The sequence below is a fragment of the Trachinotus anak genome, unplaced genomic scaffold (genome assembly GCF_046630095.1).
Source record: "Trachinotus anak isolate AG129_WGS33_773 ecotype Australia unplaced genomic scaffold, CSIRO_AGI_Tana_v1 ptg000010l, whole genome shotgun sequence".
Classification (NCBI taxonomy): domain Eukaryota; kingdom Metazoa; phylum Chordata; class Actinopteri; order Carangiformes; family Carangidae; genus Trachinotus; species Trachinotus anak.
This window is the reverse complement of record NW_027273861.1, coordinates 29,525,511-29,551,871: the sequence shown is the minus strand read 5'-3', so window position 1 is coordinate 29,551,871 and position 26,361 is coordinate 29,525,511. Positions and strand designations below refer to the sequence as shown.

At 44.5% G+C, this 26,361-nt stretch overlaps 1 protein-coding gene across 5 annotated transcripts in view; it reads left to right on the top strand.

The window, feature by feature from the left end:
* Window positions 1–26,361, top strand: part of nfia (nuclear factor I/A) — a 157,521-nt gene that overhangs the window by 24,213 nt on the left and 106,947 nt on the right. The window contains exon 1 of one of the 5 annotated variants that reach the window (XM_071486643.1): window positions 23,824–24,450. The exons of the other annotated variants lie outside the window; for them this stretch is intronic. Coding sequence (XP_071342744.1) covers window positions 24,448–24,450 — 3 coding nt within the window. The 5' untranslated portion in view covers window positions 23,824–24,447. Of the gene's footprint in view, window positions 1–23,823; window positions 24,451–26,361 lie in introns of those variants that run through there. 5 annotated transcript variants of the gene reach the window in all.

The following is a 26,361-nucleotide window of genomic DNA, read 5'->3' as shown; positions in this document are numbered from 1 at the left end:
AACACTGCCTTCTCTTTTTATTTCATTCTGCCACAGGAAAGACCATCAGCCCAGAGTGACCTTTGACCTGTATAATAATCGGGTAGTATTGATATGATGACTCAGTCATAAACAAACAGGAATGAACTGTTTTTGTTCAGTAATGTTGAGACAAACAGAAACTCAGTCAGCTGCTCTCAGACGACACGGTTGTGTTAAACGAACTCAGAGTGTTTTTCATCTTTATCAGGAGCGTTTATGGAAATTTTGCCTCTAAAACAGGTTTGACAGAAATAATAGATATTCACTGACCTGTAGTGAGTGTAAAGCTTATATGGATCTAATGGTGACGTTAGCTGGTTGCAGGTGTAGTTTACTAATGCAGCTTCATTGTCGTCCTTTAAGGGATGTTTACAAGAGACTGTGGATGTTTTTGTTCAGACAGGAATGTGACGGATTATTATCTCTGCTGCAGAGAAAAACATACACACTCTTTGATTAAATAAGTGGTGCCCTCGGCCTCATATTGATCTGTGACTGACAGGTGATGACGGCTGCTGGGGACCTTCTCCAAACAGAGTGGGTGGATCCGCTCTCATGACCTTTAACCTCTGGCTCTGTGTCAGACTTACAGAGAGGTTTACCTCATCTAAGGTGATGACATCATGATGATTAACCCTTCATATGCCTCACCTCTGTTACCTAAACACTTTTTTCCAGTTGGGAGAAAGAGGTCTGCTCTGTTCTCAGTATGAGCAGATGCAGAGGGATCAAACTGTTGGTGAGTGGAGGCTGATTTCCTGCTCTGAGATCTGAGTTCTATTCTGGACTCAGATGATTTCAGGTGCAGTGTGAGCAGAGCTGCTCTCGTATTTCTCTCCAGTCCTTTGCCAGATGGTGGTTTTCTGCTTTCTGTGCTTTTCTGATATTTCAGACTGTGAGCGCGCCATGCCTCCCACCTTGTCCTCCTCCTCCTCTTCCTCCTCTTCACCTCCCCTCTGTTGAACCGGTGTCAGGTGGACGCTGTAAAAGCAGTGCAATGGATACTTCCTCACCTGCTCCTTCCCCGGGACCCCTGCTGAGAGCAAGCTGTTGTTCTCCAGGCTCTCCTCTACCTCCTCCCCCTCCTCCCCCCAAACGCACCTGTCCACCTCCACACTGGAGACCCGCCTCTGGCCTGGCACCTCAATTATTGACGAAGCTTAAAGAATGTATGGATGAAGTGCAGCGCTTGTTTTCTGTGGTGTTGTGTGTGTGCCTCAGTCCTGTGCCATGGCACAGAAAAAGACTTTGCAAGCACACACATTGTTTTGAAGTGAAATTATTACAAAAAAATTTATTTGAGCAACAAACATGTATTCTTCTTCTCTTGTGTTTGCTCTGTTCATCAGTCATTTAATCTGAACTAGGCCGCTCACACAAAAACCTACATGAGTAAGAAGGAAATTGAACATAGTGGAGTCTTTGCTCTGCTTATTGCAGCCAAGCCAGAAACCAAAAGACCTGCGTATAGATTTTCATTACATTTTAAAGCCTGTCCAGTAATTTAATCTTCTCACAGAGTCCATTGAGCAGATATTTAGATTTTTTTTAAGAGATTATAAACTTTCCACATCCTCTGTTAGAACCTGCTGACATTCCACTGTTGTTTTAGCTCAACAGTAAAAAAATGTATCATCTGCAAACAAATTGATTTTGCACTTCATACCCAGAACAACAGTGGTCCAGTTACACTTCCTGTGGCGTGCCATACCTGCACGGGGCTCAGCTGGGTAGACCATTTTAAAAATGGAGGAAGGAAACTCATTTGACATTTGTTGGACCTTAAGGATACGCACAGTGTGTTTTTGGAGTGCACACATACATTTAGCCTGTTTACAAGAAAACTCCACAGGGCTCCTTTAATACCTTCAACCACTTTGTGCAGCTGAAAGTTGTGCTGGGCTTTTTCCAGAATCCACTGTGGCTGGCAGTAAAGATATTAGTCTTGTTGAGATAGTCAAACAGTTTTTTCCTGTTTGAAGGATGGAAGCAGGACAATCACTTCCTTATTACATTTAGAATTTTTTTTTCATGTTTTCACAAAATTTCTTGATGGCTTCTATCATTTTTTGTCCCTGAGTTTTCTGAGCAAACATGGTTGGAGTCAGAGAGCAGTACAGGGAGCAGCGCACATGCTTCAGGAGGAGGAGGTGGTGGGGGGCAGGTCTCATTGTTTGGTATCTCTGCAGGACTGTAGCTAATAAAACTAAACTGGGCCTGAGGGGAAGCGGCTGAACTTCCTGTAGCGGTGGTATTTATTTATTCTGAGGGTCCGTTTCAGGTCTCCAGAGTCGGCCGTAAACAAAGAGCTCTCCTCCTCCGTCCACATCGCCTGTTTGACTCTGATTTATTTATAATTCCCTGAAACCACTCTGCGTTGCAACCTGATCGGTGCGAGCTTGTGAAAACGTCGCTTTTCCTCAAGATTTGCTAAAAAGGAAGTACTCCCCTGTTCCCTCTTCTTTCCCTTTTCTCCTCCGTTTAATTCCAGCCCTCGGCCACTCACGCAAATAAATACCTTTCTACTTAAACATACATGGGCTAATTAATTTAGCCCATCTGTTCCTCTCTCTGCATCACTTCCATGACACACACGAGTTTCCCCAAACACATTTGGCTCACGTTGCACTGATAACTGGGACACAGTGAAGAAAACTGAGGCGTTTCCACAAAAAAGTGAAATAAACAGATCTGACAGAGCAAACAGAGCTCGATCCTCTCTGTTTTCACACTCTGTGAGGCAGCTAGAGAAGATGCTGCGACTTTAACACGTCAGAGGTCAGTGTCCAAAAAGGTCAGAGGTGAGGAGAGCTGGATCTTCATCAGTCCAGCAGACAGGAGGTCTTTTTATGTTCAAGCACGACACCAGAAACTGTCCTGTGACAGAAGGTCAGAGGTCAAATCCCCATTTTCAGATAGTCCTGGAGCAAAGCACTGAGCTCCTCCCTGGTGTTTGTGTCACTTTCCACAAGACTAAAGTCAAACTAAAGTCTGTGTCTACACCTTTGAGACACAGACAGGAAATGATCAGAAGCTAATCAGACCACAGACCATCCGATCACAGGCTCTGACAGATTGTTGAGATCAGAGTAATAATGCAGACAAGCAGATGAGACTGTCCTGTAACAAACGAGGTCATAGGTCGTCAGCAGGTTATTATGACTCATAGTCAGGTTTTGTTGCTAGGCGACATCTAGTGGTCGTAGTGATGATGACAGGAACAAAGGGAAAAGTGTGGTGACGTAGTTTATAGAGTTTATGTTGTTTCTATTATCCATGACCGTACGTTGTTCTTATTGTAACCATGACAACAAAGATCGTCTAATCTTGAGGAAAGATAAAATAATGTTGGTGACCCATGTGTAGGTCTGGGGATACCAACTTTTTCAGGGTTTTCATCCCATCACATGATTTTCATCTGCACACAAGCTGCTCAGCTGAGGTCTTTAAAATCTATGACTGACCTCTGAATATGTCAACACATCTGTGTGAGCAAACTCCATCCACTGTTGAAGACCTGAGATATGGCTGAAAGCTCAGGGAAAACCTATTTGTTAAATGTTATAGTTTTACTGTCAGAATCAAAACTCTGGTGGCTTTTTACTACATGAAAAATGCACATATGTATAAATACTCACATTTAATTTTAAATTTACTCTAAACGTTAACTTTTAAATCAGTGCATTGGCTCATATTGATGTAACTATGACAACAGTAAAATCAGATGTGATGTTGACTGTGATGATTGTGTCTCTGCAACTTTCTGCAAGTGGATTTTTGTAGAAAAGATTTAAACCAAACATCAGCAGTACAATACATGATCACGAAGATGACATGATTGGTAGTAAGTGTACGTGCACGGATCAGAGGTGCAGGATTGTCGAGCGTCTCAGCTGTTGTTGGTGTGTGATTCAGAAACAGCTTAGTGACATGTGAGGGCTGGCTCTCCTGAGGACCAGACAGTTGTTGCTTGTTGCTGAAACATCTGGACGGCCAACTGAGGATTTGTCTCGCTCCCCTCCCGGCGACGGACGAGCCAGTGGTATAATTGTAATATTTAGGGGAAAAGTTTGGAGGGAACTTGATTTAACCCTGAAGAACAGAGTTTTGAAAACTGCCTTCAGGGCTGCGGGAGAAAAGTCCCCCAACAGGAGTGACGGGAAGAAAAGGCTCGCATCAAACAGGAAATGACATCTGACTCTTAGGTTCTGATGTAGACAAGAGAGAACCTCAGTTCAATCAGGGAACCATGGGAAAAATATTTTATAAGCATTGCTTTTATTAAATTTCTATCTTGAACTAATGGTGAAAAAGACCAAACTCTTAAACTGAAACCACTCACATTCTCGCTGAGTTATTTTCTCACTGAGTGATTTTATTTATACCAAACCTGAAAATTAAAACCAGTCCAATTAATTCTGACCATCTGTGGATGTGGAGCTGCAGCAAACACTTCCTGTCTTTATCAGTTAATCTGTCAATAATGTCAATAATCTATAACGTGAGAAAATAGTGAAAATGCCAATCACAAGTCCAAGGTGACGTCTTTGAATAACTTTATTTGTTCTACCTGAAGAACCATCAAGACCCAAAGATGTTCTTCGTTTTTGTTTGTTCAACGACTTCAACTTTTGATCTGTTATAAAAATGGTTGATGGTGTCGTCTCAGGGGCCTAGGGATCCAACACTTGTACCATATAATCACAACATCCCCAGTTTGAATTTGGCGGGAAACTTGATCACATGTCATCCTCTTCAAAGGCTCCATGAAGGCTCCAACAGGTGGAACCTTCATGATCCAATGTATCCCAAGATTCATTGTTTGCCAGTAATGAAAATAATACAACAGCAAACCGGAGGAGTATGAGGATCAACTGTTAATGTCAGTGTTGTATTTCAGTTCAACAGTAACGGTACAGCTGTTAAAACCAACAACCTGCAAACAAAAAGTTACTGTGGGAAAAAAAGTTTCATGTTCTTAAGGTTGCTTGACAACAGGAACCACGCTTTACGATGCAACAGTGAAAATCCTCCACAGACCGAACCCTCTCTTCGGTTCGGCCTTCGTGGTCTGTGACGGCTACAGATGACTGTGACCGGGACACAGCTACAGTCTGCAGCCGTCACTCCTGGAGGTTTGTGTTTCTTTGTCGAGCAGGAGAAATGACAGAATGAATGTTTTAAAAGTAAATTTAACAGTTAACAGTTTAAAAACTTGTAAAGCAGCAGGTGAGTCCTCAGATTTGTTGTGTTTGTAGAGTGAAGCAGCAGCCAACAGCTGAATGTTTGTCACTGCTGTGTAGAACCAAACCCCTCAGCTCTCTGTGTCTCAGAGGCTTCATGATCTGATCAGCACAGCTTTGCTCACGGCCGTCCTCCAACACTTATTGATGAGCTTAGTTCACTGAAAGGTCAGTGGGATGTGGAATGGGTCAAGCTGAAGAGCTCCCTCTGCTGGACCACCAGCTCAACTACCTGAAACAGTCTGATGTGTTTACAGCCTGGTATTTTGGATTTATACAGCTCATTCAAGTTTTAATATGTAAACTTTGCCCATATTTGAATGAAAATGAGATTTTCAAATAAAAAGCGACAACGTCTAAAAGACTGAGTGAGGACACTGTGGAGGCTGCTGACTGACAGTTCATTCACCTCTGTGGATGAACTGAGTGTGTGTCAGTCATTCTTCTGGTACAGTGAGATGACGATGGGTTGACCTCACTGTGTCAGTGCCACATGTTAGCGACAGAGCTGCCTTGTTGTTGTGCGTCTCCACTGGTCGCCTGAAGCAGACAAACAGACAGATTCCCTCCACCTGCTGCAGCCAGGAGTGTGTGTGTGTGTGTGTGTGTGTGTGTGTGTGTGTGTATGTGTGTGTGTGTGTGTGTGTGTGTGTGTGTGTGTGTGTGTGTGTTAGTCCCAAGCTGTGGCCCAACACAAGTTGCGATCGATTGTCTCCCAGCAGCCTGTTTCCCTCTCTGGCAGCTGTTCCAACCACAGGCTCCAATATGAATATTTATGATGCACCTATTCCCAGGATCCTCAGTCCGTCTGCAGCTGGACATACACACACACACACACACACACACAGAAATATGCTCTTCTTACATGGTAAACATGGTAGTAATGGATGCAGCTCTGTAGTTTTCTGAACAGTTCACTGTTTTAATGCCAAATACTGCACCACTGCATTTTAATGTGAAAGGCCTCTGACCACACGTGGGTTCAGACTGATGACAAAATCCTGTTACCTGTCTTTACAGCCTCTGACTGATCAGCTCCTCATCTCTCTCCAGCTTCTCTCCTGCTTCCTTTCGTCTCTGTATTTACATTTTTGTAAAATGAGTCATTAACTCAAAACCTTTCTAGAAGTCATGAGCATTATTTTAGTTTCACCCTTGAACTTTAATGTTAACTGCTGTTAAATTGTGCAAAATCTGACTTTATTTTAGGTTAGTTGTGCATTTTTTAGTTGTAAGTGTTGTGTTCAGGGGTTTCTGTATGTTTCAGCTCTCAGCCTGTTGTTCTCTGTAGTTTGGTGGTTAGTCTGTGATTATTGATGATTGAGGATGAGGATGTTTAATGTGACCAGTTAACCAGTACTTGTTTTCAGGGTCGAACCTGTGACCTCCAGGTTACAGGGCGTTCACAGGCAGCATGTTCAGAGGAGTGTAATTGAACCATGTAACGTTTCCTTTGGTCTGGTTGTGTTTCACCTGAGGAGAAGGTGGTTTGTGTTTGTCACGTTCTCCGGTCTGTGAGCAGGTACCAGCAGGAGACGAGGAGGTTGAAGCCTTGTGAAAAGTCTTGTGTGTTTCACAGGAAACAATGTACAGGCCGCGTCCCAACTTTCTTCCTCTGCCTCCTTCTCATTATCTTTGAGCAATTAATCTTCTCTCTGAAAGTGCAGTCGGTTGTGTGTTGGTTTGGAAACCTGAATGAAAAGGTGACGTAGAGAGGTCAGGTGTTCTGTCGAGGTGAAGGAGGCGGTTAGGATGTCGTAAGGACACTTAAAGGGTGAAGTGTGATGACGTGAGGAGGTGTTTTAGGGAGTTTGCAGCATTTGATCTCTCATCAAGTTTTTAACAAAATCACCTCCAAACAGAGGAGCAGCAGAACTGCAGGTTACTGTGTACATTGCATACACTATGTTTTTAAGGTGGACATTTCTGGTTTAGGGAGTAGTTCAGGTAAAGCCCCAAAATAAATGCATTCATCATTAGACACAAAGACGTGATTCTGTTGTTTCTCTTTTTCCAGTACGACATGAACCATTTTTCTTGGCCTTTAGTGAGTCTTCCCCCTCTTTGGAAATCCCCTTTACCTCCACTCACCTCCTTCTCCTGGGGAGTTATCCCACTCCTCCATCTTCCTCCCAGGGATTCAGCCTCCCCTCCAGCACTGCCTGACCGGATGAGGAGGCCTGGAGGGAGGGTGAGGTGGAGGAGGAGGAGGGGGAGGGGGAGGAGGAGAGGCGCTACCCAAAGAGGGAACGGCAACATGTGCTTCTCATTAAGTTCTGCGGAAATAAGCGCTGACCCGCTCGCTCTGGAGGGCACATCCATTTACTGCTACAGAGCTGAGAATCACAGCCGGACAGAAAACAGGAGGGAGGGAGGGGGAAGGAGAGGGAGAGAGGGAGAGGGAGGGAGGGGGAGGGAGAGAGGGAGAGAGAGAGGGAGAGAGAGAGGGAGAGGGAGGGAGGGGGAGGGAGAGAGGGAGAGAGAGGGGGAGAGAGGGGGGGAGAGAGAGGGAGGGAGGGCGGCAGGGAGAGGGAGAGAGAGGGAGAGAGGACTGATGTGGGAAAGTAGACGGACAGTTGAAGAGGGAGGGGGAGGGAGGGAGAGAGGGAGAGAGGGAGAGAGAGAGGGGGGTGGGAGGGAGAGAGGGAGAGAGAGAGAGAGAGAGGGGGGCTGATGTGGGAAAGTAGAAGGACAGTTGAAGAGACAGGGAGGTGAACCAGGACAAGAGGACAAACACTGAGCTAGAGGTGCAGCTGATGTGTGTTTAAGGTGGTCTGGGGTAATTTAAGTGGAAGTTAAGGTGGTAATACATTTACATTTTCATTCACTCATTTGGCAGATGCTTTTATCCAAAGTGAGGGACATTGCTAAAGCTTCAGGTCAGTAGAGACTCGGTGTCAGGACTCAGTTCTACATCTGTTTAATCAGTGAAGGAGATCAGGTGAAGAAGTGACCTGAGAGTCAGAGTCAGAGCTGGTCCGACATGTGGGGGGGTTAGAGGAGTGAGGAGAGGAGGTGCTCTCTGAAGACAGAGAGGGACGCTCCTGCTCTGAGAGACTCCAGGAGCTGGTTCCACCATCAGGAACCACAGACCAGAACAGCTGTTTCAGTGATGACAGTGTCAGGTTACATTCTGCAGCAAAACACTGTGATTGAGCTCAGGTACATGGTGTGGACCCAGGAGTCACTCTGAAGGCAGCGTTAGGGACGGTAATGTGAAGCCAGTGGAGGTCGGTGAGCAGCAGAGTAATGTTCCTTTTGGTGTGATCAAGAACCAGACGAGCTGCCACATTCTGGACCATCTGTTAGGGTTTCCCTGTGCATGAAGGGAATCAGGTGTAAGGTTCAATAAAGGTGGTTGGTTGTGTTCTCTCAAGGAGTCAGGGTGGACTGTGGGTAGTGCTGGTACCAAAATGAATGATCAGATTGATTTGAGCAGGTGGTCCAGGTGGTTTTTGATGCTGCTGGAGGAACTTAAGGTCAGTTAAGTAGACTGTCATGGTTTACGACACCTGTTTAAGACGTTAAGGTGGACTACAGTGATGCAGGATGCTGTGAAGGTGTCTGAAGGTATACAGCATTTTGTTGTAGAAGGTGTTCAGGGTCTTATTTAGAGGTGTAGGTGATGACTACGTTGATCTGAGGAGATGTAGAAAGGAGTAAATGTGGTCTGTAGTGGTTTAGTAGGGTTGTTGAGGCAGCATGAGGAGGGGGTTAAGGTAGTTTAATGTTGTAGGAAGGAGTTAAGGTCAGAAAGTCATGAGCTGTGTCACAATTCAGGGGACGCAACCTTCGGAGGACGTGGTCCACGAATGTGTAGAAGGCAGAACCCGAAATGGGACGGTCTGGTCAACAGAGAATTACCCGCCAAGGTATCGTCTACCAAGCTCAGCAACACATAACTTTTTTACAAAAACTTGAACTTTTATTGGTTTTAACAGTTGCATCATTAGCTTTTGAACTGAGCCGAAACCCAATACTTAGAATTAAAAGTTGTGTTTGATGTATTATTTTTATTGCCGACTTGCAGTGAATCTTGGGATAGATTGGGCCACAGCAGATCTACTGGCCTTCGTGGGAACCTTTTGGAGCCTTTTGGAGCCTTTTGGAGCCCTCCCCCTTTGAATTAGCCTTCAAAATGTGGCAGCTTTGTTGCACCGCTGTGCAATTGGTCCCCAAATACATCCTCCGAAGGATGTGGCCCCTGGATTCGGACACAGCTTTGGTTTTGGAAGTGGTTAAAGTGGAGTTTGGTGATGGAGGAAGTTGGTGGTGGTTCTATAAAGGTGTACAGCATGATGAAGGGCGTCTGCAGTGGTATAGAAGGTGGTTACTTTGATCTGAGGAAGTGAAGCAGGTGGACTGAGAAAATGTAGGAGGTTTTTAAGGGAGTCTAGAGAGATGAAAGAGGTTGTTAAGGGAGTATTGAAAGTTGTTAAGGGGGGACTGTCGTGGATTTATGAGGTGGTCAAGGAGGATGTTTGGTCTGAGGAAGTTGTCAGTGACGTCATTGTTGTGAAGTGAAGACGTGGTAAAGGTGGACTCACTGTGGTGTTGTAGAAGAGTTGTTAAGGTGGTCAAAGTGTGTTAATGAGGAGCTGCTGATTTCCTGTGAGTCTAAAAACAGAAAGGATGTGACGGGTGAATGGACTGATCCAGATTTCATGACAAACATGTTTGGACATGTGCCCAGGTGTCTCCTCAGGTGCATGCATCATCCACAAACCCAGATCCATCTTCCTCTGGTCCACATGTTGGGGGGGAGGGTGGGGGTGGAGATGGGGGGGTGACAGGGCCAGTGAGTGATGGTGTCTCTGCGTCCCACTTCCTCCTGCAGCATCCTTCATCGTCCTCGCTCCCTGCTGTCGCCCCCGCCGTGTTCATCACTCTCCTCCACACTCAGGTCACACACCTCTGTCCACACACACACACACACACACACACACACACACACACACACACACACACACACCATCTAAAGTTATTTCTTTTCTGACCTGAACAATTTAAACTTTAATATCTTCTATTATTTTATTATTTATTATTCATATTTATTTTATATAATTCTTTTATTTTTTTTGTCTCTCACACTGAGTTCTTCACTTTCAGTGTTTTCGTATGTTCCGACAGTTTTACTTCCTGATCTCAGTAATTACACTTTAATTCATTTCAAATGCTCTTGGCTCCTGCACCACAGTCATGGACTGATTATGAGAAAGACCCCCCACCCTCCTGTCTATGACCCCCAGGCTGTGTCGTTTTGTGTCTCTTTGTAGGTGTTTTTTTTTTTGTGTCATTAAACTGAGCTCTGTGACTTTCACACAAGTAATAACAACATGTCAGGGGCCCCTGAGCCTGTGTGTTCGGCCCCTGGGTAATAAATCCACAACTTTAATAGACACTTCAAACTCTATCAGTGCTTTCATTTGACGTGCCGTGCTGTGGGACATGACATTCAGTGTGAGACGTGTGGGAAACTCTGAAATCCTGTGGGATGTGTTGAAGTTGGTCTGATGAAGTGGGGGAGGAGTTAGTGTGGAGGAGGAGGTGGTAGAAGTTATTTCAGAGCAATTTCTCAGACGTGTTGGGGACAGCTCTCTGTCTTGTATGTGTCACCTTGTATGTGAAGTCATGATGTGTGAGTGACACTGAGCTGCAGGTGAAATTGAAGCTGATAAATCAGGTGTGAGTTCCTGAATCGTGGAGCTGAAGCTGAATAATCAAACTCCTTTATTCTTTATTTGTCATTAGTTCTGTTTGGCAGAATCTCATCGGAGGTTTGGCTGTGACCACATCCTGTCTTTGTTCAGGAAGTCTCAGTGTTGGGAACAAGGAGGGTCAGATGACCCCTGTGTGACCCCTCTCTCTCGGTGCTCAGATGTCACTGAGCTGCAGCCACAGTCGATGTGTTTGGATGAAGGAGGCTTCACAGACTCATGTATCTCCATCTCATCTCCAGCAGAGGGAGACATTACACTGAGAATTGACGCTCTGGGGCCTTGGTCCTCTCATCTTGTTACATCTCATTAATGATTTTCCTTTCTCTTTAAATTGTTTTCTACAATCACTTCTTTCCTCAGTGTTTGTTTCTAATTGAAGCCATAAGAGTGGAGGCAGTTATTGACACATTTATGGTTTCTTCATGCTGATTAGAAGGAATGTGAGTCTCTTTTCTGTGTGAGAGACTTTGTGCCAGCTGGTTGTGAAGCTGCTGCCTTTCATACTGGTTATAAATATCTCCAATCAGCACCTGACAGCCTTCTTATTGGCTGCTGCAGAATTGCAGCACATGAAGTCCGTGCATTTCTCAGACGTGCATCTGAAGTTCAAGCACAATGCTCGTATGAATTAGTCATCCGTTCCCACCCCCCTCCCACTCCAAACACTACAAGGCCACTGGCTATGGTAAATGAAGACATTAAAGAGGAGAGCGGGAGCGCATCAAGAGGATTTGTGGGGAGCTTTTGCTCCAAAAAAGCAGATTTGGCCCGCTCGGGCCCCTGACAGCAGCACATGTTGTGGGAAGATAGCGGGCGGCGACAGCGTACAAAGGCGGCCCTGAGCCGAGCCGAGCGGCGTGAGGCTCCCTGGCAATCGGCCGCCACCCTCTGCCGCCTTGGCGCTGTCGCCCCACGTTAGTCACACCACAGGAGACGGGGCCCGGCCTCCCGACTGCTGCCGAGGGCCACAAAAGGCCCGCTGCCGCTCTGTGGTAAAGCTGTCTGCAGCCCCCCCCCCCCCCCCCCTCCTCAGGAGACAGAGACAGATATACAGCATGAGATGAGACGACAAGACGGTGGCAGCATTCAATTAAAGAAGCATTAGAGCGGAAAAGACGGTGGACGTGATGACGGCTGCAGCCGAGGCCTAAAAGCAGCGACGCCACAGTCACAATTTCAACTCTGTCATCAAACACATTCCTCATCACAAAAGTTCACACTGGGACTTTAACTCGGCCACTTTCTGGATTTTGAAATAACAAAATGATTGATTTAACCAGTTTCTACAGTAACACACAAGAAGGAGGTCGTCAGCAGAACGAACAAATAAATAACTACAACACTATTTATAAAAAATGGAGAAATAATGAATATTTTGAGCAAATACATGTTTAGAGGTGGAAGGTATTTCAGGAGGCTGAGGATAAGATAAATAATTCTGGGTGAGTTTAGTTGAAGGTTTTTTTTCAAGTCTGTAATTATTGTTCAATTATTGTTCATAAATTTCTGATTAAAAATAACTTTTATTTTCATCCACATAAATAATAAAGACAACAGGAAACATTTTATCACTTTAAAACCTGGATCTCAAATATTTATCAGAGCAGAGTCAAAGAACTAAAACACAGTGGGCTGATTCTGTTCATATCTGGCTGTGGGCCCCTCTTCAGGGTCCCTGGAGGCCCCTGAACCACAGGATGATTGTGATGCACAAATAGACTTTTTTCTTTTGCATCTTTAGTTTGTGTCGTTATAAAATAAAACTCAAACAATATTTAAATTAGTTATTTTCTCCTAAATCTTGAGACTTGTATCTTTATTTTGTTATAAAATGTGTGTTGATTATAGTTTGATATTTTGTGCGTCATCTTGATTGGTTGGTTGGCCGTCCAATAAGAAACCAGCTCTGTGATGTCTAACGAAGCAGCTGACGAGCTTCTGATCAATCATCTCCTCGCTGTAATTAACACAGCGATCCCATTGGTTCCCATCATGCCTCACACTTGGCAGAGACTGTGTGTGTGTGTGTGTCTGTCTCCAGCTGTGTGTGTGTGTCTCCAGCTGTGTGTGCAGACTCCATGTTTTTGTGAGAACAGCTGGCAGGTCTCCACTCCTGTTTTCGTATTGTGTTTGGGGTTTGACTGCACATCTGTCTGTGTGTGTGTGTGTGTGTGTGTGTGTGTGTGTGTGTGTGTGTGTTGGAGCATCTCCTGCCTTGTTACCTTGCAGTGTTGTTGTGTTCAAGTGAATTTGCTCCATTATAAACACACCGGGCCGATTAAAGCAGCTGTCTGTCACTGTTGGCTCCGCCTCCTCAGCAGGTCGCACTGATCAGACTAAAACACATTTGATTTAATATTAGATTCTGCATCACTGTTGCATTATTGACTTGTTTCTGCAGGAAGTTAAATATGAAAACACAGGGCAGATCAGTCTGCACAGTGTGCACATACATATGTTTTATACAGTTAAATCTTTTCTCGTTTCTCTTGAATTTAAGGAAACTAATTTAATTTACTAATTAAAAATATTTCAAATAAAAACAATTCAATTTGAGTTTTTTATTTGAACTTTATTTTAGCAGTGTGTTGAGATCAGGTTGTCCCAACAGTATAAACAACACAATGAAAATAAACTTCTCTGTCCACAGTGAACCACATGTAATTCTACTACATTCACATGTTCACAGTGATGCATGTAAATTTGTTTTTGTAATTTTTTGTGCTGTTAAAAACTGAAACTACAAATAATTTTGTGCCATAAGAGGAAAGATTTTTTATTTTTATCTTAGTTCCTCTGCTGTAACTGACGCCCTTTAACCTGCCTGACCTCTGAGAACACAGCCCAGGCAGTGGTGCGTTCATCAGGCAGCCACCTCCACAGTCTGACCTGTGTGCAGTTCACGTGCAGGCGATGCTCAGTGTTCACACACAGCAACAACATCACGGACAAACCTGCAGAATCACCTCAGACACACTGAGACAGTTGTTTCATACAGAACCAAAGCTGATGTTCCAGCACTTTCTCAGGAACAATGGAGCATTTTATCTTTTAGTTTATGTTATGACCTGTGAACCAGTGGAAGCCTTTAACAATAAACTTAATGTAGTGGCATTTTTGTGACTTTTATGAATTTTATTTTGTTATAGTTTCGTGTCACATGAACATCATCAGTCATTTTTTTATTCAAAGTAGTTTGAATGACTTTTTTATGAGCTTTATTTACTGAACTAGATTTCTCCCTCAGGTCGATGTGAAGTCATCGGTGGCTTCCTCAACACTGACAGTGGCTACAAAAGACCTGATACATATATATATATTTATATATATATATATATATATATATATATATATATATATAAAATACGATATAAACTGTGAGGATAAGTCTGAATATCTGACTTTAAATCAGAGCGTCAGAAGAAATGGTCTGAAAAGGAAAAGAGGAAAATTGGCAGTTTAACTGTTCTGTTGAAACACAGAATCCATCACAGCAACAGAAACCAGGAGCAAACTGCGACTAAACCACATGATCACTGTCAACTCCGATACTAAACTCAAGACAGCTGTCAGTACTCAGCAGTGTACACACACACACACACACACACACACACATACACACACACGGAACCAAATATGATGAAATATCTTTACTCCATCTGAACTGGGATGTTCTGACTGGCTGCTTTAGCGTCTGGTTTACTGGTTTGCAGACTGGTTGCCTGGCAGAGAGGAGACAGAAGGAGGTCTGGGGGGGAGGGCGTGGGTGGAGGGTGGAGGATTTTTTTTTTTTTTTAAGGGGGTGGGGGTGGGGGGACCCAGCATATGCCCGGCCCTGCTGACAGCTTGCCTACGTTCCCCATCATCTCGCCTGCAGGCTTCCTTCTCCTCTCAAAGAAGGCAGAATATTTTTTGGGCGCCCAGTCAGGTTGGGTCCTGGTGAAACCTGGTGTGCGTGGGCATCTGCTGCTGAGGGAAGAGCGAAGGCATTAATAATGTGTGTGTGTGTGTGTGTGTGTGTGTGTGAGTGAGAGAGACTGGTTGAGATATGTAAGACAGAGAGAAGAAGAAGAGCTAAAGAAGAATGTGAGGAGCTCGTCTCTTGTCGGGGTTGAACTCTGACCCCTCGCTGCTTTCCCTTCAGCGCTTACCAGATATTTTCGTTAGCTTGTATAATGTGAAACTTTTTACTCGACTGGATCCATAAACTGAACAGAGTTTGATACCACAGTAACTCTCTCTCTCTCTCTCTCTCTCTCTCTGAGGGAGGCCGGAGGTGAGAGAAAATGAGAGAATTTTGTTATTCGTACACCGATGAACCGCTGACTTGACTCGTCCTCCGTCCCTCCCAGCAGTTGGTCTCTTTTACCTTGACCCTCCTCCCGGTCAGGACGGGGAGGAGGCTGCGTTCACTGCCTCCACCTTCAGATCGCTTCTCTGAAGTCTTACACTCCGTTTTATTTGTGTGTCCAGGTGAAAATCAGGACGTTCTCCAGATTACGGCTCTGAGATGCCTGAAAGTTTGAGTGAGAACAGAAAATCTAAAACATTCAGTTGACTGAATAATTCTTCAGTTAGTTGACCACATGATCTCAGAGCCAACGTGTGGGATTCAGCCAGTGAAGATATAAAACACGACTGAAGAATCTGCAACGAGCTAATCTTCATGTTTCAGGTCAGAATACTCCTTCACACTGTCGGCACTAAATGAGCCTGTTGTGTTCATGGACCTGGTCAGGTGTCAGTGTTGCATTGTGGTCCTAACAATAATCATTGCTGACCTCAGACTTGAGTTTTTGCAGAGGTGTTCTTCCTCCCAGCGCTCTGCCTGTGGTTTCTCCTTCACATGAAGAGATTCTGCAGAATGAGATTCACACCCAGCGTTGTGTTAATGTGGGAGGTGGCGTTGTGTTTGTGTGTGGCTTTCTGCCTGCACACTGGTGGGGTGGATTTCAGTCAGTGGGTCGGGCTGAACCAGACTGTAGTCCTCATACAGGACTATAGACTGTAAATAAATGAATGAATAAATAAATGGGCGGAGCCTTTGTGCTGTCACCTTCAGGTTTCTGAAGCTAAGAGTGAGCTGCTCCTCTGTCGCCATCTTGGCAGTGCCTGACTCCACCCCTAACTCTTCCCCTAAGCTTCAGACCTGGAAGTTGATCCACTGTAACAGAAAGAAAACGTTTTCCTCCGTCAGCATCAGTACGAACCACCAGAGCTGAGTGTTGAGTGTGAAGATTAATTTCTACACTGGAACAAGAAGTTTGGCAAAAAGGCTTTTCACAACTTCCAACTTCTCATTGCAGCTTTCAGCCTTTGTATCATGTGACTGATTTGTTCCTCAGATTGGTGAAAACCTGCTGCTGCTGGACTTCTTCTCGTGTCTGTGTGGGACGTCACTGGAGCATCACCACACACTGTGGCTGCTGTGGAGGCTGCAGACACAGGGCAGGAGAAGCAGAGCAGCAGTTCAGTGTGATCGTTGTGTAGCTGCTGTGTTGTTATCTGCATTTGAGAATCAGATTTATTTTGATTAAACACTTTTTGTGCATCACTTTGGTGTCCGACACAACCCCAGTGTGAGTTCAGCCGCCTCGTTGAGAACACAGAAAAGCAGCTGGGTTTGCATCATGAGGCCGAGGCAGGAAAACGTCCACTTGTGTGTGTTCTTTGTTTGGGTTGTATGAGCTGATTGGATGTGATGATGGAAACACAGTCTGTGTTCAGTGTGTGGATGTTGGCAGCCGCTCCGTGTGTCTCAGCCTTTGTGTGTAAACTTGAAATAGTCGGGGTGGTGCTGTTCTAAATAATATTGTGTGATGGCATATGTGTCTAACACGTGCTCACATACACACACACACACACACACACATACACACACACACACACACACACACACACACACTGGCTCATCAATGAAAGTCGGTCAGAGGGTGGGGGGGTTCCGGCCTCTCCCCATGCTCTGCCAGGCCATCTGTTCCTCCTGCCTCCCTCTCACTACACAACTGCCTTCCTGTTTCATCCTCCTCTTCTGTTGTAGCCACACACACACACACACACACACACACATACACACACACACCGTACAGAGTTTAGAGGAAGAGAAGAAGAAGAAGAAGAAGAGTTGTGTATCGTCTGAGTGACATGAGTTGATTATCTGAGCTGTGATTTTCTGGCTCAGACGCTCGTCGCACGTTTTCGTGTTTTCAGACGCCAAAGCAGAACCACGCCCACATCACCAAGGTCATCAGCGAGCAGAGTCTCAGTGTTTCAGTCTCTCAACAACGACGGCATCAGAGAAGTGAGAGCTGAGTGTAAATCCGCCGTTGTTGGAGACGAGGATGCAGAGACTCCGCAGGTCTCGCTCTTCTTTACCTGTGATGTCATTATCGAAGGCGTTGAACAGTAACAGGAGCGATGAGGTCAGTCAGCTGTTCAGAGCCTCGTCCACTCAGAAAGTGTCGATTCTAACCAATAAAACAAGTTCATTATTTATTTTTACTCAGTTCATTCATCCCTTTTATCTGGGTCCAGGTGTGGACAGGTGTGGACAGAGGCCGTGGGCCTTGAATCCACACCTGGGCTCAGGTCATATTAATTAATGAATTCATTATTGTTGTAAAATATATAAATAAGAGTAGGAGTCGTTTGCTTTAGTCCGTCTTCGATCAGTGTGACAATGATGCAGTGATGAATTATTTTCTGTCTTATTATTTAAGTCTTAAATGAATCTTGGTGAACTTCTCCTTTGGATTTAGTTTGGTGTGTTCGGGTCGTTGTCATGGAAACAAAGGTTGGTGCTTCGCGTCAGTCGGACTCTGGTGGTTGTTTTCTTCGTTCATGTTTGTATTTGTTTGTTTTTTTGACGGTTGATGTTGAAGCTTCTCCCACGTACAGGTGGAGGTGCAGTTTGATGAAGTCACTGCAGGTGGAGGTTGAGGTGTGAGCTCAGTATCAGTGTGTTTGAGTGTGTTTGGTTTTGGGCTGTTACATTATCTGAGACTGAGACGAACATTTCTCCAAAGATTTATTAGAAAATTAAAACCAGTTTTTAACATGTCTCTCTCTCTCTGTCTCTCTCTCTCGCTCTCTCTCTGATTTCTGACCTTATTTTCCTTTGTTTTATTTTACTCTTCTACGCCTTATTCTTTCTCGTTATTCTCTTCTTCTTTCTTTTGTCTCCTATTCCTGTTTCTTTTCTCTCTCTGTTTCCTGCCACCTTCTTTCTCTCAGCTCTTCTGGTTTCCAGACTTTCTTCTTTTTCAGTCTTCGTCCATCTCCTGCTCTTCTGTTACACCTTCTCTCACGTTTCTTTTATCATGACTATCCTTCACTTTCACCTTCACCTCTGATAATTTTTTTAAACTCTCCTTCTCTTTTGGTTTCCTGATCTTATTCTCCCTCTGTTTTTCCTCTGTTTCCTCATTTCTCTCTCTCTTTCTGTCGTCTTTCTTTCCTCTCTCTCTCTCTGGTAGTGCGAGCTTGGTGCAGACTTGGTTTCAGGCCCGGTGCTGTTGGCTGATCTCCAGCCTGGCAGCAGCTCAGTGGGAGCAGGTGGAGCCCCCATCCCCCATATCTCTCTCTCTCTCTCTCTCTCTCTCTCTCACACACTCTCACACACTCTCTCACACACACACACACACACACACACACACACACACACACACATTTTGTGGTCCCACAGTATTTTTTTAGCCCAAACCTCCGTCGACATCAGCCCGTCTCCATGGTGATGTGCGTGTTGAGTTTTTGAATTTCTGCTCACGTCTGATTGGTGGCCTGGTTGTAAGTGTTGGAGGATGGAACTCGTGTCTCCCAGAACAACCTGAACTCCCTCAGTGTTTCTTCACATCTTCCTCTTCCTCTCTGACGCCGCTTTAACAGCAGTTTATCTCAACAGTGACAGTGTGTGTGTCTGATGTTCAGACGCTCACAGAGATGCTGATGTGTTTGACTTCACTCTGATAGTTTGGATTCAACGTGCTGAGGTTTTAGCTTTGTCCCAGTTCAGGGGCCGCGTCCTTCGGAGGACTCGGTCTCCATCAACATGTAACTTTTTTTTTTTATTTTCACAGTAACTTGAGGTTTTCAGGTCCTTGGTTTTAACAGCTGTACTGTTACTGTTGAACTGATCCACCCACTGGAAAAGACATCTGACACATCTGAAACTGGACCTGTGTTCAGTGGATTATGCAGAGTAACAGAGTCTGATTCTGAATAGAAACATTATAAAATTTGAGGTGACAGACAGAAATCTGAGAGATACTGTAGGTTTCTCTAAAACCACACCTGTCTGCATGCAGAGACAGGAAGAATACCTGTAGGTCATTTGTGTGAACTGAGCCTTTACCTGTTAAATCACATGTTGAAAAATTCCTTCAAGATAAAGAGCCAGTGATTCTCCTGCTTCAGACAAACACATCACGGCTGAGAGATGGTTTCATATCATATTTATAATCTTTGATATCACAGACGTCTGATGCATCATTTTAGACATTTGGTATCTTTGCAAACTTCTCCACCAGAATTTAAAATTTAGAATAAAGGTCAGTTTGTAAAGAATAAAAGATAGGATTCTGTATTTAAACACCAGCGTCCATCCAGACTTCATTTAAAAACTGAGCGATTTTAGTTTGCAGGCTGGTGCTTTTTTAATTCCTACACTACATCCTGTCAAAAAAACAAACCTTATTTGGTGTGAAATCAGGGCATGAAGGAATGACATACAAGATTCATGTGTTGTCATGGTAACGGCTGACATGTTGTGATGCTGGTCTGACTCTGACTCTGTGCTTCAGACTGTGGCTCAATCTGTGGTGTGAGCGCAGCCAGGTGAAGAGCCAACACCTGGAGGAGAGGGCCAGGTGTGTGTGTGTGTGTGTGTGTGTGTGTGTGTGTGTGTGTGTTTGTGTGTGTGTGTGTGTGTGTGTGTGTGTGTGTGTGAGTCGTCCAGGCTCTGATGGTCAATAATGAATCAGCCTGAATCTCGTCTGTGTTTCACTTTTCTTTAATTTCCTGCTGAAATCAGTTTGTTGTGTTTAAACTCTGTTACCTGTCGCCGGGCAGTTTTACTCCCTGGAAGCTCTTTGTCTCTGCTGAAAATTGTTGTATAAGTCAATGTTGAATGAATGAATGAATGAATGGCAGTTTGGATTATAGCTGATGAGCTGCTGAGGGTCATTTTCTCTAAAATCATCCCTTCGCTTCTGCCTCTGATAGAATCCAACATTTTCAAATTATTTCTTTTTTTAAAAATCTTAAATATGTCATTAATAATGTTGTAATAATTTTCTTTGTATTAAGAATCATTTAATTTATTTACAGAATTATTACAATGTGATTTACATTTTTATTTTCTCTTCACTTAACTAAACATTAGATTGGTTGAAATATTTTCAGAAAAAATAATTCATGTAAAGAAACACATTAACAAATGTAAAGGGTCCATCAAAAACAGATGTTATTATCTTAATGAGGAGATTTATTGATGGAAAAGATTCAATGACATTTTCAGTTAAACCAAATTAAAATGATCAAGAATTAGATTTAACTGAATTTCTCCTGCAGATATTATTGAATGAACAGATATAAGAACAAGTTGTTATTTATCTTCATTTGTTGTCATGCATATAGTTTTAATTTTAATATTAAAAATTAAAAATCACAGGAAACACTGACTGTGATGAAAGTATTTTAGTGTTCAGTCGACTGTTCATGTCTCTAAAGGATTAAACAGATTTTCTTCCTGCTGTTTAATTCACAGAATAATTGTGTTTATTAACTGTCTCGTACCTGGAGCTGGTACCTGTCGCAGGTGTTGCTGTTTGCAGGATGTTGATGATCATGTTGACTCCTATGGTTTATTCTAACGGCTCAGGACGTTGGGCTCTGTTCACACTGTGGTGTAGTTTCTGTCGCTCGCCTCTAGATGGAGCCTCAGGCTGCTTTTCTGACTCGCTGCTGAGTCCAGTTCAGCAGTGGTTAGTGTTCCTCTGTCTCTCTCTCTCACACACACACACACACACACACACAGAGGGAAACCATAAAACCATAATGACCACACTGGTCTTACAGGACACACCTCCAGGTCTCTCCAGGGCATTTTGTTGTCTAACGATCTCTTTTCATGGAGACTAGAACCGTGGCCTGGACACTGAACACCAGGTCCAGGTTTCTGATCACTGCTGTTCCCTTCACTTGAATTCATCAGTAAAACTAAAAATATGACATAATGTTGATCCACGAACTGAAATGACTGAAAATTTAAAACCCAGAATAGTTTTTACTGCATCTCTGCTGAACAAACTAAGTCAGACTCAGCAGCAAACTCCAGGAAATTAACCAGGATAAAAGCCTCACCTGGATCTACACAAAGATCTACACAACCTCCTACACACCAGAGACAAACTCCACTGATCACATTCATGAATCACAAGTTCTGACACAAGAGCAGTGAAAACATCAAACACCACAACTCACAGAGAATCACACAAACACAAAAACACGACAACCCCAACATAAGTTCCAGAAGTCAGCTGGTTTCAAGGCTTCGTGTCTGAATACAGGCTGTGTGCATTTCTCTGTGGACTGAGGCTTTGATACTTTCACAGTATTAATATAGAACCTAGACCTGCTTTATAATCACAAACACATGGACATCTACCTTTAGACTGGATGGAGCTTTAACTGAAGACTCTGAGCACTTCCTCCTCCACTGAGCTCACAGCTGCAGACATGGATTAGATTCAGAACATAAAAAGTGATTAACCGTCAGAGTTTCTCTCACGATGAAGGTGTGTTTTCACCTGAGCTGAAGACAGACGGACTCTTCACAGTGTGAATCAGCTGCTCTGATAAAGCCTTGGAGCTGGCCTGTTGTGTTGTGAGCGAGTAATCCATGATTACACATTAAGATTATTGATCATATTGAAAACCCAATTTAATTGCTGTAATCTAATTACCATCTCTTTGTCTTGACCTTCATTGCTGAGACGTTGTTTAGCCAACTAATAACGTGCAGCCGCGGCTCAGATGTATTTGAGCGAAGTAAATCTGCAGATTGTCTTGTTAAATCACGCCGGCTGTCCTTCTATTAACATAAAAGCTTCTGTTCATTAACCTCAGACGACTCGCCGCTCGGCGCCTGCAGCCCAGGAGGACGGAAAACCTGCAGAGGAAGAGATCAGCTCAGGTCAACACAGCTCTGCAGATATATTTAGAAAGAGCCTCGAACAAACAGACAAACGTCAGATTTAAAGATCAGATCGGTCACATCTTCACTTTACTGGAAATAATAATAATAATGAGGGTTTCATGTGGAAAAGCTTCTGCTTGTTTTTATTGAAAACCAGACAGGCTTGAAAAAGTACAAAGTTTTAATGATTTTGTGACTGAGCAGGAATTAAATGTAATCCAGTCAGAGCCCAGTCCTCAGACCTGATGCTTCGATCTGACCACCAGGCTCTGGTCCTCATTCTGAATCCACCTGCAGAACTCTGACGCCCACGAGCTGAACTCCACACCTGTTTGAAGCAGCCATTCCCAGGTCTGCAACCAGACCAGTGAAGTTCCAGTCTTGATAAAGGAGGACTGTGGTGGTTCAGTGCTGCACCTCTGTGAGGACGGAGGAATCACTGGAGGTGGATTAAAAACACTGGAGTCAGCAGAGGCTGAAATGTCCTGACCTTTAGGAGAAAACAGTCCTGCATGAGAGCGCGTGGCTTCAGGCGAGAAATGAGAGATGATCCAGGAAGTTGAGTTTGACTGACAGCTCCCCTCACAGCGGGTTATAATAATCCGAGACAGATTATTATGAGTCAGGTTAACTTTTCTTGGTCTTTGCTGCGTCACCAGACTGATCCCGTCCAATGGTCTGAATGTGGCCTCAGGAGTCTACACTTCCCATAATGCATCTGGGTAGTGTCCTCCACGAGAGCCTGCCTGTCTGTCAAACATCCTGATTTGTCGTGCAGCTTCACATGTGAGATGTGTCCCATTTCAAAGGCTCCTTCGAATGTCTCCTTCTTTTCCTGGACGATGAGGCTCCAACAGGTGGACCCTTCACGGTCCAACATATCCCAGAATTCATTGTGTGCTGGTAATGAAAGCAAACAACACAGAGTCTGAGGATCACACTGTTAATGTCAGTGTTGTGTTTCAGCTCAGTAACAGTGCAACTGTTAAAACCAACGACCTGAAAACCAAAAGTTACTGTGAAAGTTACACGTTGTTGAGGTTGTCAGGTGATGAGAGCGGCTTCGTGACACAGCTGCTGAAGCAGTAGACCAGACCCTCTCATCTGATCTGGTTCGGCCTTCACAGTCTACAACGGCTTCCAAGGGCCACATCCTTCAGAGGCCGCGTCTACGGACGTGGGGCCCTTCATAGAGACACAGCTGTAGTCTCTAATACATCAGCACCAAAGCTTGATTCAGCTGCTGTTCCGGAGCTTTTGACTGGAATACACTGTCTTCCTCAGCAGGTGGAGTTGTATGTTGGATGAGGAATCATGCGTGTTTGACCCTGCTGAGGAAGATCATGTGATGCATGTTAAAGCTCCAGAACAGTCACTAAATGGTCCTTGTGTTGTTTTTTTAAACCTCAAATCAAACTGTGGCAGATGAGAAACAGGATCTGATGATGATTTCACACAATCGTTCATGTTTTCAGGAACAACCAGATAAATCTGAAGCTTCCTCTGCTGAGCCGAGCTGTGCCGGTCCGGCCTGACTCCGGTCTCAGCGGCTGGAGGAGCAGCTGCTCCTGCATGTGAGCCCCCGCCGGTGTCCCGGTCGCTCCGCTGCAGAGCTTCAGTTTCCCTCCAAACATCTGCACCGGCTGCACGTTACTTCCGCTCCCCTTCACCCTCGCGGGCTCAGCATCATCAGGACTCCACGCGGGAACAGTGACACGTGCAGCGGCCGGTGACCGACTCCTCTCCGCGACCCGTCCGACCGGGGACCGGGGACCGGGGACCGGGACCGGGACCGGGGACCGGGGACCGGGAGGGAGCGCTCCCCGCAGGGCTGCAGCTGCTCCCCGCTGCTCCGAGCAGCCTGATCCGCTGCCGTGCTGTACCGGGTCACACCGAGCTGAACCGGGTTATGTGGATCCAGCGAGACAGGAAGGAGAGGAGGAGGAAGGGAGGAGGAGCCGTGGACATCAACAAACAAACACACAAACAAGGGACGACTGACTGAGCTGCTGCAACTTCTGGAAAGTCTGTGACCCGAGCCGAGCCGAGCCGAGCCGAGCCGAACCAGCCAAACAAACAAACAGAGAGGGGGAAGCCGGTGAGCCGTGCCAGGTCCGGACCGCAGTCCAAGCCCCGGGTTTGTGTCTGGATCCACCGCAGACCTCCCGGTCCCGGTCCCGCTGTAGATCTGAAAGAGTCAGAGCGGCTCTGCTGCCGAGGCGCCGACATGAAGCCGTAAAGTTTCTCACCTGCACTTTTCATTTTGGCAATGGTATGAGTCTCTGTAACAAATCTATAATCGATATTCTGCTTCTCTATAATCTATACTTATTCAGACAGGAGAGTGCTGTTATTGTTGCTAAGTCATAGTTCATTAATTATCATGAATTTATTAACAGTAGATGATAGTGACCATAGTGTTTCTGAAGAAGTGAAGGGGAGTGAATGCAGTGAAGAAGCGCGTTCTCGTGTGCGCGTACACGACGGGACTTTTTTTTCCTCTTGCACCTTAATTTTCCGTCCAATCAGACGCGGCTCTGACGTTCAAATTCCTCAGTTTCGTCCAGTTGGAGCTCAGTCAGAGATTGAAGCGATGACGTAGCGGCTCCTGATTGGCTTGTTCGGCAGATGGAGGCGGTGTAGAGGATTAGATTCCACAAAATGATGCTGTATAACAAGTCTACTGTGTGTGTGTGTGTGTGTGTGTGTGTGTGTGTGTGTGTGTGTGTGTGTGTGTGTGTGTGTGTGTGTGTGTGTGTGTGTGTGTGTGTGTGTGTGTTGAACACATTCATGAAGCTCATTGTGTTTTAAGATATTCTATCTCATCCTGTAATATTCCTGCAGGGGTCAGATGAAGTTTGGTGTGAATGTAAATATTCTATCATGTTCTGCAGGTTTACAGTCTCTCTCAGGACTTGATTGTCTTTGTGGAGTTTCACCTCCTGCTTTAATTATTGAGGCGTTATAAACCTGTTTAATCTGACAGGTTGGACGTGTCTGTTATTTCATGTTTCTGTCTCATATTATGACTTTAAATCATTCACAATATTCCTGTTGGGATTTTAAACTCCCCGTTTTACTAATTGGTGCGTGTGTTGTGATTTGTTTTTATTCCTTTAATCGCTGTGAGGATTCCCACAGTGTCTGTATTGTTCTCTTTCCTCCTGTAATATCCCAGGATTTGTCCCTAATCAGTTGCTGGTTTTACAGATCAGTTCTGTCGGTTTTTATAGTGACTTAACCACATTTATCTTCATAACTGCAGTGATTTATAATGGACCAGTTGTACTTATTTGTCAGGTTATTTATTTTATTACATTTTTATTTCCCGGATATCGATATAATAACCCTGGAACAGCCCAGTAAGGATTTGGAGTGTGTCTGTGGTACTAAGTATGGATTTAATTGTCCATCATGGGGCTTTAATGTCCTGTAATGTTGCTGCGATGTGTCTCTGGGCTTTGGTGTGTGTCTGTGGTGAGTTTATCAGGATTGTGGTATTTTTTGTTTGTAATATTCCTGCACCCTGAGGTGCACTGTGGTGACTTTACTGTGTTTCTGACCTTTGTCTCAGGTTTTTTTTTTTAACCTCTCCAGTCTATAATAGTCCTACTGTCCCCGTGTAGAGTTTTACAGTGTCTGTGCTTCTTTGTGGTGATTTATTTTTCCTCTTGTATCATCTTTAACAATCCTATAGGGGCGTTTAGAGCGTCTGTGGCTTTACACAGGCTTTAACTCCTATAGCATCTCATGTAAGACTAAATATTCTTATATCCCTGTAAAGGCTTTTATAGAGTGTCTGTGGTTTTCAGATGCAACTTTATGGCTCTTAAGTGTTTTTCCATTTTTTGCTCCAGTGTCTCTTTAGAAGTGAAGCTAATGTTGAAACATCCACATCAGCGTCGCGTCCACACGGCTCAGTTTTTAAATCGTGTACATATCTTCTAAAAGCTGAAACACCACATTCTGTGTGCATGTTGCACAGTAAACTCAGCAGCCTCTGAACTCTGTCGGGACGTTAGGTGTAGGGGGCGCTGTTAACTGGCTCCACTGACCTCTGAGCTCCAGTTCACCAGAGAACAGTAGAACCTCTCTGTGTTCTCACTGACCTGCAGGAAAGAAAAACATAAATACAGGTTATCAGCCAATGAAACGTCAGGAAAACATTTTCATGCAAAGTGAT